Here is a 14797-nt window from a genome sequence, read left to right as displayed (position 1 = left end):
AAGATTCTTCCTGAAAGTTATCGCCCAATTAGCCTCATCAATACTGATAAGATTCTTGCCAAGATCCTTGCTATGCCTCTTGTAAAGTTGTTGACTACTTTAATCGGTGAGGAACAATCTGGATTCTTGAAAATCGGCGTACTTCTAGTAATATCAGGAGACTGATACTCACCATGGAGGTTGCGGATAGAATGGACTGAAGCCGCTGTCCTTTCCCTTGATGCAGAGAAAGCTTTTGACAGGGTTAGTTGGGATTACTTGTATTCGGTTTTGAGGAGGATGAATCTGGGTGAAGGTTTTATTTCTTGGGTTACTCTTCTATATGTCAATCCGACGGCTGACGTTAAGACTAACGGGGTGGTTTTGGGCCCGTTTGATGCAAGGTACATGCCAAGGTTGTCCTTTTTCTCCTCTACTGTTCATTTTAGCGATTGAACCACTAGCCATTTGCATCAAAAATGAACCAGATATTGTATGGTGTTAACTGTTGGGGTGTTGTGCAAAAGGCAAGGGTTTATGCGGATATTTTGTTGGTGCTGCAGAATTTGGAAGTGTCCCTGCCCTGTCTGATGAGGATTTTGTCCGATTATCATGATTGTTGTGGATACAAGATTAACCGCTTGAAATCAAAAGTGTTGCCCCTGTCCAACAGGTGTGATAAGACTCTGGTTACGGGGCTGGGGTTTACTTGGTGTGATGTGCACTTGCACTAATTGGGGGTATGGCTAACATATCCTTTCTCCCTTATGGTTGATGAAAACGTGTGATTGTTCAGGATTGTAAATTGGATTTGGAAAAATGGTCGCTGCTAAATCTCGCTGTGGGATAAAGTCAATGCCCTGAAAATGAATCTGGCACCCACAATTAACTTTGTGTCCGGCATGTTATCCGTTGAAAATGTAGTGTTATTGGAGAGATATAGACCGTCTTGTTCAAGAATTTTTATGGGACAGAAAACCACCGAGACTAGTCTTTGGAAGTTGCAGCTTCCAATCCATTTAGGTGGTTTAGGGGTTCCGAATTTTAGGGCCTATCATTTGGCGTTTTCTGCTCATTCTTTTGTTCCGTTTTTGAGTGGTGAATTGAACAGCTGGGCGGTAGCGGAGTCGAATGCCTATGGCGCTGGGCCCCGAAGCCTTGTTGTCCACTAATACAAAGATTTCTGGGGTGGTTTGTTGGCAACGCCATTTTTGCGCTCCTCATGGGATGAAGTCTTGTCATTGCTAGGTTGTGACATTTTAATGCAGGAGCGCCTCTATATGGCTGAATCCTATGATTAGGGACAATGCCAGGAAGTTTGTTTGGCCTGGATGGTTCTTGATGGGTATTAAACAGATCTCTGATTTGGGAACTGATCGGTGGTTGACTGCGGCTGAGTTGAGGGAGAGATGGAATTTTGGAGGTTTATCGGACTCTGCTTATAGACGCCTGAAAAGGTCTGTGGGTGAGGTGGACTGGTCAGCGTCTTTGGATGTGAATATTTTTCTGGACTAGTGGGAAGGAAGGTGGTCTAGCCAGTAGGCTATACAAGCTAATCGCGTCACATTATCGAAGTAATGACAATTTGCGGAGAGTTTGGAGTGAGAGAATTGGGTCCGAGATTGATGTGGATGTCTGGCAGAATGTGTGTGGTAATGTCTCCTTGTGTTCGCTGAATCTGAGTGAAAGGTCTCGACAGATTAAGATTCTGAATCGCGTGTATTGGAGTCCTGAAACACTACATAAAAGAGGCATGACCGACAGTGATGATTGTTTGGTTTGTTTCAGGAAGTCTGGTCGTTGGAGCACATGCTATGAAGCTGTGTGCTGGTCAGATATTTTTGGGATAAAGTCTAATGTGTGTGACAGGATTTCGGGTGGAGGGTCTGTCCTAGATTTTATGACGGTGATTCTAGGTGATGATTCAGGGTTGGCTGATGTCAGTTCCGCCCATAAAAAAATTGATTTTTAGAGCTTTCATTGTGGCTAAGCGATTAATTCTTCGATGATGGAAAGGCCGGATCCCTCCTTCATTTGAGGAATGGGTCCCGGAAATGCACTGCCTGTCTAGAACAGAAAAGTTGATTTACAAATTGAAATGTAAGTTGTCTTTATATGAGAAGATCTGGAATGTGTTTAATGATTTTTTAGTTTTTATGCTTTTCCTTCTGTTATCTGTTGGTATGATATCATTTCTGTATATACTTGTAAATAAATGAATTAAAAAAAAAAGAACGCTCCCGCGTTTGACTAATAACTGACCCCATAGGCCACAATATCAAAACTGCCTGTTTACTTTCCAAGTTATTCCTGTTTTTATTGCAAAAATAAAAAAAAAGCGCAACTATGTGGTTCTAAACATACTAGTAAAAAATCCTTTGACGGGCATTTTACTGAGTTTGACATGAACAGCCCCTCCAAGATGGCAGGAGATTTGGCAAAAATTAAAAATCGGGTTTACACCAATTAGCTTGACACCCTTAAGAGTGAAGCTACATAGGCTGCTTGTATGCAATTTACTCCTGCCCAGCAGCACGTATACTGATGGTGTCCCAAATATGGACGTTTGTAAGGTCAATAATGCACTCTACAGACAGCGAACGCATCTGGGAACAACCCCAACACCAGCTGTCTGAAAGTGCGACTGTTCATCAGATCTGACCATGGCAGAATTTATTTACTAGTGCTCCTAAAAATCCAGTGGGGAATCCCCCTAACAGATGTAAACTCTCCACATTGCTTTAGGGCATTCTCCAATATGTACAAATGAGACATTTTAAGGTGAGAATACAGGGTGCAAAACGTCTGTTGCTGGCCCGAGTTGACCGAAATGAAATCACCCAACAACTATTTCCACATGCTTAAACATACATGCGATTACTTGTTTCTGAAAATAAAGGAAATCACATTTTATAGGTTCACTGTTTTAAATGTTAAAAGTCTGCCTTTTCAATCTCTTTTAATATCAATGTTTAAAAACGGTTTAAGTATCCGATAATGATTTAGTGCAATACCTTTTAATTTTAATCTTCAACTACCGCCGTTTATGGAATGTAGCATTTACATAATTTGTAAAGTCTGTTGTAAATAAGTTACTTCTGGGATATTGTATTCATATAAATGTTAACCCCTGATCCAACTGGGTAAAGTCTTTATAATCCATGTTCAGATAAGGTGGCATCTGCAGCTCAGGTGTAGATTAGATGGAAGTAACTGTGGGGGAGGGCAGGATGCGACAGGAGAGGACCGCAAAGGAGCCAATGTTGTCGACATCAAGTCTAGGGCAAGGATGCAACGGTCTTGTGGTTGATTACAAAGCCACTTCCTGTCTTGTTGGGCTGTCTCATTGGACACTGTACCCATCGGGGGACAAGGAAGTCTATGGAGTGCGCGAATGTGGGACAGGTCTCGTGATGAAGATGGCATCAAGGTTGTGTGGTGAGAAGGTCGGCGATATCTGCCGCATAGGCGATAACCGAGTGGACGTTAATGAGCATCAACTTCTGTGTTGTGGATGGTGAGGGGTGGCTGATTGGCGCATCGGGCGATACCGTTGACTGGTGATGCTGGCCTGTGTAGACAGAGGAACAGCACAAATGTCGATGCGTGTTTACTTGTTGTCCGAGCAGGGGTTTGGGCCCTAGGTCCAAATAGGAAATGCCCATTCATCTACCCGGGCGATAGGCGGGCCTGGATCAAAGAGTTAACAGAAAGGAAGACGCAGAGCTAAGAAGTTGGGTGGGGATTAGACCACTTGCACCAGCTCAACAACTGCTGTATGGTGTTCGATACAGTATTGATGTGAGGTTATGTTCAAGTTCTTATACTGCACACGGTTACCATTGGCTTAGTCTCCAGGCACTCGCATGTTTCTGGAAGAGTGGGTTGGGTAGATTAGCGAGGGAAGAGGGAGTAGGATAGAGGTTGTGCTTTTCTGTTGGTACATGTAGAACCAGGAGAAACTGGCGTTTAATGCAAGTCTGGTTTCTTGGCGTGTTCCGATTGTGCGCACTGTGGATATTGTGTCTGGATGGGCACGGACAGTGATTGGGTGTTTTTTGCAGTATTTAGTTTTGTGTGGGTTTCAGTGCGAATTAGACTGATCTGATGATCATGTAAGTTAAGCAGGTGTATGCTGTAGAGGAGTTGGACATGGTCCTTGCTTGATCTTCAGTCTTTTCATTGTTGGTATCGGGTCATCTTGGACTGGACGAATTCAGCTCATTGGCTGTGTAATGATTTGTGTGCAATGCAGAGGGCTTTGAATGCAATGCAATGCTTTTACTGTGAGCCAACATAGGCTTCTCAGAGCTGGTGTGAGGTCTTCAGTTTAGTCTCAGAAGTATCCCTGCTGCTGTAGTGTTTTGGATGCATTGACGTTCTTTAATGCATTTTCCAATTTGGATAGTACTTGGGAGACGATTGAGAGGGCGATAGAGAGGGTTCTTTGTGGGAAGAACAGGTAGGGGAGCATCCTTCTAAGTAGTCTCAGGAGAGAGGCATTTCGTTAGTAGCTTTGATTTGTGCTTCCAGTGAGAGTCTTGTCCATTATTATTTTTTTTTTGTTTTTTTTATCTATGTTTTACCATGTTCGATGTCTCCGGTTGGGTTCCCATGCCAGGCGGCCAATCCAATTGCGAGACAGTCGCCATATCTTCCGAGGCAGAGATTATTATTTCTGTTTCGGGAGGGTTTCATTTGGAGGTTGTTCGTGGTAATCCAGCTTGGAGGCAATTGTTGTGTTGCAGCTATCTTGATGACGAGTGCGTCATCTTTGTGGTTGTAGGTGGTCCGTTCTGGTTTCAAATGATTTTCATTAGGGCGACATGTAGATGTTGACGAAGGGAGAGGCTGGAGCCTTGTGGCACCCCACAGGAGATGGCGTTCAAGGTAAAAAAAAAAAAAAAAAAAAAAAAAAAAAAAAAATTCAAAAAAATACAAATTTGGTCTCAACTGGAAAATCCCCATCAGCATCTAACCCACTGACAGCAAATGTTTGTTAATTACCTTCAATGGTCAAGAGGCAAGTGGTGCTAATGTGCTAGTACACATATTGGCTACGAAACCCCAAGATCAAATGTGGGGTCCCCACTTAGCGTATTCCTACCTGAAACCCATAATTACCAGGAAGGTAAGATCGCTCACCCGGTTGAGCGATTGCTGCTACAACCTGAGCGTGATCTGCAGGTCGCTGGTTCAAAAGCCAGCATGGCCAACTCAGCCTTTCATCCTTCCGAGGTCAATAAATGAGTAACAATTTCAGTAGGGTGATTGTATCACAATGTGTATGCTATGAAAAGCACCTTGGATTAAGGCACTATATAGACACATTATCACATCATTCTGCTCTTGCAGGGGCCGACCTTCAGTAATAAGACTTCCGACCCACACCTCCCGACAAGGAGAAGTATCTCTGAAGGCTGCTGCCCAGTCAAATGTCCAGCAGGCCAGACAATTCACTGTAGATAGTCTCGCTGAGGCGATTGAAGATTAGGACTAGAACTGGCAGAAAGTATCCGTCTTTGACGTCAATGAATAAGTAATGCCCCTGAATGCTATTTTTCCAGAACCCAACACTCATGGGAGCAGACTCAACTCCCCTCTTCACCGTTAGCACTTTGAAGGGACCTCTGGGCAGTCTTAAGACCTATTAAGTGATGCTGGCTGCTTTTCTACTCATCTCTTAAAGTCACTTTCCCCCCAATCACTTTGCATCCCCCACACAGTCCCTTGGTGTAAATGTGTTCTAAAGCTTAAAATATATGTTTTCCTCACTCTAAAAGATGTTATTTTTCTTGTTGTAGTATTTAATCCTCAAATATGCTTTACGTTTAACCATTTGGACCAGCCTCCACCCTTGCGTTTTCTTTGGTAGCAAGGCTGCGCAAATCTTAGAGGGATTGATCTTGCCCTCTACATTCACTTCCATGGTGAACTAAACAACTTAAACAAGCATTGAAATTGCCAACAGTTTGTGCGTATGTGTAGGCATGGGAAAGGCACTTGCCAGGCAATGCCATTGTGGTATTAAATGGCTATTGATAGCAGGTGCAAAATGGTGCGAGTACCTGTGCATCCAATAGCAGTGCCTGGCAAATACCTAATACTTTAAAACAGCTCAAACTGTTGGCTTTGCCAATGCTTATTTTTACTGGGACAGCACTTCAGTTAATGACACTTGTAGTGCTTAGAAATAGAGTGGCTGAAGGTAGTAAGTAGCATGTTTACAACTTAAATTAAGTCCCGTCCCCCAATGGGGTGGAAATGGCCACAGGGATTAGCATGGCCATGTGCAGTGAACAGGTGGGCAAATAGCCAAAACACCTACAAGCTTTGCATCTGTCCTCACATGCCATTTCTCCCCATCTGTACTCTAATGCAATAATTTTGGATTATAGGTGGCATAGCCCAAACTAAAAACACCCATGGATACTTGGCTTCCAGTCTACCCCCACATAAATCCCAATAACCCAACATAATTGGAGCATTCCATAAAAAAAAAATCCCATCCTATTGCCATGACGTTACTTTCCGAGTAAAGCTATGCGCATCACATGCAAGCATTTCGAGACTGCTAGCTCGCATTTTTGCTAACGATATTGTTCCACCACAGGAAGGAACGACATGTGGATACCGGGGCTTATTGACACAAGGGATATGCCCGCCTGACACTACCTCCCGGCGGCCAAAGAAACAACCATTCCTTCCAACACTGGCAGCTGATAGGAATGGACTATTGCAGCGCACACGCCCAGCTTCAGCCACCAACCCCACGGACCAATACATGGATGCAGCAGGTTGCTCGTCGATAAACAAGCGTAGTTCACCGACGGGGAAACTGTCCAAAAGGGAAAAGTAAAGCAAATCCATTCTTAAAACACACGTCATGGAAATGTCACCATGAATGAATAGTATGGAGGCGAACCACTAGCCGAATAAATGGGGGGTGGGCATTCCTTGCATACCATCATCACATAAAAGAGGTCTGGATTCAGGACTACCTTTAAAATAGAGGAGCAAAAACGAGGCTTCTCATATTGACTATAGGCGGCTCCTACATTTTCGTCCATTGTTTTCCAAACGCTTACAATTCTAATCCTTTCCAAATTATATGCATCGTTTGTCATGCCGGTTTACCCATCACACATTGAAGTCGATTGCTTATGCAGGTGTAAACGAGGTAAATATTAGTAATTAATCTTCGTTCAATGAATTGCCCCCTCACCATCCGTAAGATTTTCTAAAGGGACGAGCTCCGTGTGTTGTGCCTTTTTCTGCCAGAAACTGCTATTGCAATGTTGAATGTTGTGCGAGATATAAGTATTAAGGAACCCGTCGCAGAGAATTCTGTGCAGCCGCTGCGACCCGACCCAAGACAGTGCCAGCCCCTAAAATTAGCGATGCCCATAATCTGGGCGTAAAAAATCGCGTCACTTGCAATACATCGAGATGTGCGCTTGCACGGTAAGGTAAGATCGGTGCTGTTAATAACTGGAAGTTGTTGGCTCTGTTCCCAGATCCTCGACCGCCAAATCAATGGGACGAGGACAAAGAACGTCCCCACTCGAGCAGCCATAAGCAAGCATCGTCTGCAAGGACCGGAGTCCATGGTCGCCTGTCTACATATGGAGGTTGGATTCCCCGAGGAGCTGTACAGACAGCCCCCCACCCCTCTTCACGACAGCTACTTGAATGCAATTACACTGCACGGCTGTCTGAATGAATAGGCGCCGCCACCAACAGCGTGGTTCGAGCTTATAACGTTCTAAAGTGTCAGAATTGGTTCCTGCCTTTTCGCCCAATGAATGGCTATGGCAGGCAAAACAGAGAGACGGCTAAGCGTACCCATTAATAAAACAGCGAGCAGGCAGGGGAGGGCACGGCTGCGGCGCGGGGGAAAAAGCATGAATGGACAGGCACCGCATTTAAATATTTATCAATGGCTCTGGCATCGAGAAAGACAGTGCTGAGCCGAGACTATGAGATGAGCAAACATACCTGGCCTTTTCTTATCGGAAAACTGATGCACGGGGCAAACGGCTCTTGCAGCTTAAGGTTGTACACATCAGTTCATAATAAAGGCTGCGATAAAACATGCAATAAAACACCTGCACTACTACAAGCAGAGCAACCCGTACAGGTTTAGCGCCGCTCTCTGCAAACAACCACAAGACGATATCACAGTGCATTTGGAACAGCAGATGGCCTGCAGTGTGATAAAACGAGCGATAAATCTGCAAATCTTTTGTTTTAAATCCCGACTTGGTTAGCACGAGTCGAACGTGCCATATGGACGTACAACGTATGCATAGAATCGCGCTGGGTTGCTGCAGTTTCTATAAAGTGGTGCGCGGCCGTGCACAGATTTTACAAGCAAAATATAGAGTCTAAAATTCACAATGGGAAGGTCCTTCCGAAAAAGCACCACTTCGGATACACAAAGCACTTGTGATGCCTTAATTACGGGCAGCGAAGTCTGAATATGATATCGCTCGCTGCATAGCGGACCATATGCTGCACACAGGAGTACACAGTCGGGTAGCGCTAAAAACAACGTACTCTTAGCACTACTGTATAAGAGCACACAAGGCATTCTTGCTCAGTTCTAATGACACTTTGGGGGGGGGCAACATGGACCCTAGGCACGGAGCAAACACAAAACACCAGTTCCATTCCCCTCACCTCGTAGCAGACGGACGTCTGTGCCCTCGCCGTGCTCTCCGCGCAGGGCTCGCAGCACCAGGCTGACGGTGCTGTCCTCGCGCAGGGCCTCAGCGCGCGCGCTGCGCTCGTCGTACAGCACCACGGCCGAGTAGAGGCCCGCGCGGAGGCGCGCGCGCACCCCAGCCTCCCCGGCCAGGCTCGGCTCGGCGGGCAGGATCTGCTGCAGGCTGGGCCAGCCCCGCGCCCGCCTGCGCACGATGCTGTTGCAGCGGACGTTGAGCGCCCCGCGGATGCAGCCGGCCGAGTGCGCCAGGAAGGGGCGGCAGTCGAGCAGCAGGAGGGTTGTCAGGCACGAGCGCGGCTCGTCCCGCTGCAGCAGGCGCCCGAGCGCCGAGCACTCCATCTCGCACAGCTCCTCCAGCGCCACCATATCTCGCTCCAGGTGCAGCCTCAAAGCGGGGCTACCCGCGGCTCCATGCTCCAGCGCGTTTTGTTTTTTTAGACAACAGCCGCCGTCCAATGGTAGAACGTCGGCGCTGGCTCACGTGGGTGTTATGTCACAGCTGGAGGCGGGGTATAGAGCGCGGCGGCACGCCCCGCCCCGTAGGGGTTGTGTCCTGTGTGAGCCGCGTGCTAGTAGTGCCCGTCTGTGTCCTGCGCTTGGTTGGTACGGAGGGGGCGTGGCAGTTATAACGGAAATAAACAGTGAGGGGAGGGGTGGAACGCTGACCGCAGCTGCTGTTTGTCACTGTGCGCGCATGCCGGGGCTGGCGCTTAATCTCTTGGCGGTGTACTTGGCTTGCACTCCGTATACAATGGTGAGGGAAGGAGGAGGGACTCCACCCAATTGCTTTCGTGTCTAGTTAAGGGAGCTAGTGACAGACTCACAACAATAAGCTGTCAGTAGAAGCGTAAGGAAGTTATGGAACATATACAAATTATACCAAGCCACAAATGATGGTATGGAAAAATAATTGGCTGTAGGTTTTATTATTTACAACAACATACATCAACTGCACACTCTCAGAGGTGTGCTTTTGCATACTTGCCAACATTTTGTGACCAAAAAGATCTGGGATTTTTCAAGTTTCAAAAATAATTCGCATAACGATGACATCATAGGAAAATACAAAACATACATTGTTGGCACCATTGAAGCATTCTAAAATACACAACCCATCAAACAGCACAACATGGAAAGATGTTCAAATGTAAAAAATGTATAATTCTGAATCTTAAGTTAACACCAAATTCAATTACCTAACGTCACAGAAGGTAATCACACAGAGCTGGCAGGTAACGTTTGCCGCTGCTCTGTAGCAGCAGCCTGGGCAATGCATTTGTATTCCTGCAGGGCAACTTAAACACGGAATGACATGGATACTGATACCCCCCTCAGTCTGATAGGCAGATGCTGGGTGATGGTGTTACGCTCTGCCACTTGCCTTCACTGGTCGTTTACCTAAGGGTTATACTGGCAAGAGTGCAGGACAGAGTCGCTAAGCTGTCAGGTCAGTGGAGTGTTCTGAGCCCAATCAAAGTAATCACCTACCAGCCAACTGTACAGACAGACTAATTAAGGTGTTGCAGCTTTGGCCTGCAGCATGCCTCAGAGTCACATACATTTCCTGCCACTGTAAAAAGCAGTAGGATCTGTCACCCAAATCTGTAGTCGGTAGCACTGCTTAAAAAGCAGTAGCCTACTGCCTAAATCTGTAGGGTTGGCAAGTATGCTTTTGGGCACCTCAGCGGTGGGGGAGAGATGCCCCTTCTTGCCAGTGTTTTTGCTTATTCCATTTTCTGAATTCCAGGTCCGTGTAAGTGGGACCTGATACTTTTCAGGCTGGCGCCGTCCGATTTGGGTTGGAGGCAGCCTCCACCCTGACCCATGCCGCCACACCTGAGCGGGTCAACGGCCACTCAGGTTTCCTCCCAAAGTACCTATTAGCTGCACCCTCTTTCTGTTAAAGCGTTGAAAATGTCTGCTGAAAAGAACTCCATCCCTTTTATAGATAGATTCACGCCAACGTTGTAAAATATTTCAGGGTTACCTGTTGTTACCCCATGTCTGATACAATTTAAACCCATGGTGTTGGACAACCTAGATACTGCTTTGTTCTGTTTTCTTCTTGATGTCCATCTGGGATGACCTAAAAACAAACGGACAGCCCTGATTCTGCTCGACCTCTCCGCAGCCTTTGACAGTTAGCCATGACACCCTAACCAAAAGACTAGAAGACATAGGCATAACAGACACGGCACTACTCTGGACTAAATGTTTCCTAGCAGACAGAACAGAAACCGTTGGTTTAAAACCCTTCAAATCCACACCATGAGTCAATGACTGTGGAGTACCACAGGGGTCCTCACTAGCACCACTGTACTTCAACATCTACCAAACTGCACTAATCAGAATCTTCAAAAAATACAAAATTACATGCTACAACTACGCAGATGACACTCAAATCATATACAAAATCGAAGACAACCTAGCCAATCACTCAACCCTGATCGAGTGTCTAAAATAAGTCTTTAATTGGATGAATGCCAACAACTTGAAAATCAACCCAGTAAAGACAAAAATCATGATTATATCCAAAATCAAGATAACACCACCTATATTCCACGGGCAACGGAAATGGGAACCGCACCAACTCCATCTAAGGTAGTAAAAAATCTGGGAGTCCTGATGGACAACACCCTAACCATAGAACCAATAATAAATGCAATAATCAAGAAATGCTTCTTTCTCCTTCACACAGCAAGAAGAATCTTACCTTTCCTCTGCTTCACCCACAAAATACTCACAATCTTCGCCCTAATCATGTCAAGGATCGACTATGCAACCAGCCTCTATCTCGGAGTAACAGAATACCTCCAAAAGAAACTACAACAGATCCAAAATGCAGCAGCCAGACTCCTCCTCAAACTATCAGAAGCGACACATCACTCCAGCCCTAAAAACATTGCACTGGCTCCCAGTCAAACATTGCATCACCTTCAAAACAATGTGCATAACACACAGGGCAATCAGCAGACAAGGAGCGGAATTCCTCCAAAAGAAACTAACAATCTACAAGCCAACGAGACTCCTCAGATCAAGCAACGAAATATGTCTGGAAGAAAAACCATACCTTAAGAAAAAACTTGGGGGCTCCACCTTCTCCCACTTAGTCGCAAAAACCTGGAACAACATCCCGAAAGAAATAAGAAACATCACGGACCACTTACAATTCAGAAACTAATAAAAACCTGGCTCTTCAACATCACAGATCCAAACTGAAAAACCAAAACCACCAAACGGGAAACACAATGGAAAGGATGGCACATCTAGGACGACAACGACAACATCTAGAACCGAATAAAGAAACTCTTACTACAAAAAGAGAGACAACACTATGTCTAATAGGACACAAACGACATCCATAAGGACAGAATCCAGCATCCCTAGCCAACGCCCAGCGAACAAATCTAGGACAACAATGACAACATCTAGAACCAAATAAAGAAACTCTTACTACAGCAAGAGAGGCGACACCCATAAGGACAGAATCCATCATCCCTAGCCAACTCCCAGAGAACAACCTTCCCCCACTTGATAAATGCTACAATAGATCATACCTGTATAAAGTTGGGTGAACATTAGCACTTAGCCACACCAATTAATCTATGGATATTCACAGGGGCATGGACCTAAGAGAGTGGTGAATGCAGACAGACGCCGCCCCTGGACATAAGTGCAATCATTTGCATTGCGACATACCAAAAGGGGGTAGGAGCAGTTAGATGAATGAGTAACCGAATAAGATGATGAATGCGAGCAGGCCTCAACAGATGGAGGGAGTAAACCCAGGCTTACTGATGCCGACCTTCTACTAGATTAGGAATGCTTTCTGGGCTAGACTGCAAGGGAGGCACAAACGCCTGCCCGCCCCGCATACAAACAGGGGCCACGTAGGCAGCCGGTTGCCCAATTTGGGCAAGGTTATGCATATGAACGGATGCCATACTGGAAAGGGACTGTGAGTGTCGTACAACCCCAGAGCTGGACATAGACACAGAGACACCCAAACATCCCACCTGATTAGAAATATGGAAATTTAGCACCTCACTTCAAGCAAGGAATACCAACTAACTAACCCACTAACAACTTCACCCTCTCCATACAACTCTCAAACTCTAACGAAACTCAACCACAAACTTACAACACAACGATCCGCACAAACTTCACCACACTGCAACAACAAACAAAGCATGCATAGACCCGCACAACAGCACACAACGCCTCCCGACAGTATAACACCCCAAGCCCAGCCAACGGCATTCCGGACTGAGGCCGCCAACAGCACATCACTGCTCTCTTGCACTTCTCCAGATCATCCCCACTAACTCCCCCACCCCTCCTTTCTTTCGGAACCGCCAGAGCGCCCGGGGACCCCTCCGGTGGTGATAGTGCGCGGTACTAATCTCCTTTGCATTAACATTAACATATATCCACCCACTGCTTTGTTGGAGATGGCCCTAAACCATTGCTGTCTGGAGAGTACTTCAGACAAAAATCTCTGTGTCCCTCCAGTAATGCAGCATACTCTTCACTGATGAGCAGATGTTGTATATTAACTGCTTTCTCTCCAATTTAACCAGGCCATTACCCCTTAAGTGGATCACTAGAAAGTCTGGGGGATCCCTAAAAGCTACCAAATTCGCACATTTTTCATGGATGTCCTCCTACAACATGCCGGGGGTGCCCCACCAAGTGTTGATAGCCTTCTTAAAATGTAAGCCTTGTCACGTGTCCTCAGGCCACTTCCCGTTCTACTCACAAAGGATTGCCCTGCAATCCTGGCGGACCTGAAAGGTCTGCTACCTGTCAAAGAAATATGCTACATTAGAGTAAATTTAGCCATACGTATTTTTTATGACGGTGAGTTGCCCAGCCTCCCATTATTTTCATTTTCCATGGGGCGAGTACTCCCATCCATGCTGGTATTGCCGCCCCTATTTGGAAGTAATGGGTGCCATATCCTTCCTTCTCCTTAATCCGCTTGAATGTACATTAAAAGACCTAGTACACAGTACTCTCATGGACGTAATATGCCTTTGAGAGAGAATGAAATGTCAGACGCTCGAGCCGGGGTGAGCGTCAAATGTAATCATGTAAGAGAAGGTCTTAGGACCTCTCGTCATAATGACACTTTCAGAAGTAATCTGTAGAGGTGCACGGACAGCAACCGAGGATGGGAACTTCTGCTTTAAAGTAAGATCAGGCTACTATGGCTTTTCATTAGAATCGCTGATACCTATAGAAATAGCAGCCACTGGAATTAAGGCGAAAAAACGTGACCTGTCATATGATGACAGGTAGTCCCTATATGCACTCCTAAGCAGTGGTCGAAGTGAGCGGTAGCGGTCGGGAGCGGTGCTGCTATACTTTTTAAAATTACCTTGTACAGCTGCTGTACTTTTATTTAAAAAAGAAACCGTTCTGGAATGGTTTTGTTTTAAAATAAAAGTGTAGGAAGAAGTTGAAACCTTTCCTTTGAGTGCACTGCACTGAACGTTCCCTTAAAAAGCAGGTGCAAGTGTTTGGGGGTAGGGAGTGTAGTGTGTGTGGGAGGGGTTGTGGCAATGGGGTTTGTGGGGAGCAGGGGCAGGCAAGCAGGTAACATAGTTCCACTACTTCTTTTCGTACACTTCGACCACTGGTCCTAAGGGATATAACAACCCCAAGTCGTAACAGTTGCATATTCAGATCATTATAGCAACATTTTTCTCTGTGTGACCCATAAGGGTATTGTCTCTTTTAATAAATTAGCATATGATCGAGCAATGACATAGCTACCATCTTTTCAATTGGTGATTATTTATCAAAATAAGTAAACGGAAGCACATTTTCAAAAGAATTTACAATTTTCACAATTTTCACAAAAAGAAAAAACAATTGAGAAATAAAACGTAAAAGAATGAACAGTGAAGTAATAAAGGTGTTAACAAATACTCAATAAACGTGTTCCAATAGTCCAGTGTGTCACATCTCAATATTTCATCATAGAGTTATGTTTTTAGTCCCACACAGTTGGGTCACATATAGTCCTGTATAAAATTGTTCCAGATGTGTAGGCTGTATCGTGAGATGTTCAAAAAGTGCAGATGC

General features: G+C 45.5%; 1 protein-coding gene across 1 annotated transcript in view; it reads right to left on the bottom strand.

The window, feature by feature from the left end:
* The window catches only part of DUSP4 (dual specificity phosphatase 4), a 47892-nt gene extending 38707 nt beyond the window's left edge, over positions 1 to 9185 (bottom strand). Inside the window, exon 1 of the mRNA XM_069626091.1 lies at positions 8662 to 9185. Coding sequence (XP_069482192.1) covers positions 8662 to 9073 — 412 coding nt within the window. The 5' untranslated portion in view covers positions 9074 to 9185. The remainder of the gene's footprint in view (positions 1 to 8661) is intronic.
* Between the last annotated feature and the right edge of the window lie 5612 nt (positions 9186 to 14797).

The sequence above is a fragment of the Ambystoma mexicanum genome, chromosome 6p (assembly GCF_040938575.1).
Source record: "Ambystoma mexicanum isolate Mex_15411 chromosome 6p, UKY_AmexF1_1, whole genome shotgun sequence".
In the NCBI taxonomy this organism is placed as follows: domain Eukaryota; kingdom Metazoa; phylum Chordata; class Amphibia; order Caudata; family Ambystomatidae; genus Ambystoma; species Ambystoma mexicanum.
The sequence above is the reverse complement of the archived record's forward strand: the minus strand, read 5'-3'. Positions and strand labels throughout refer to the sequence as shown.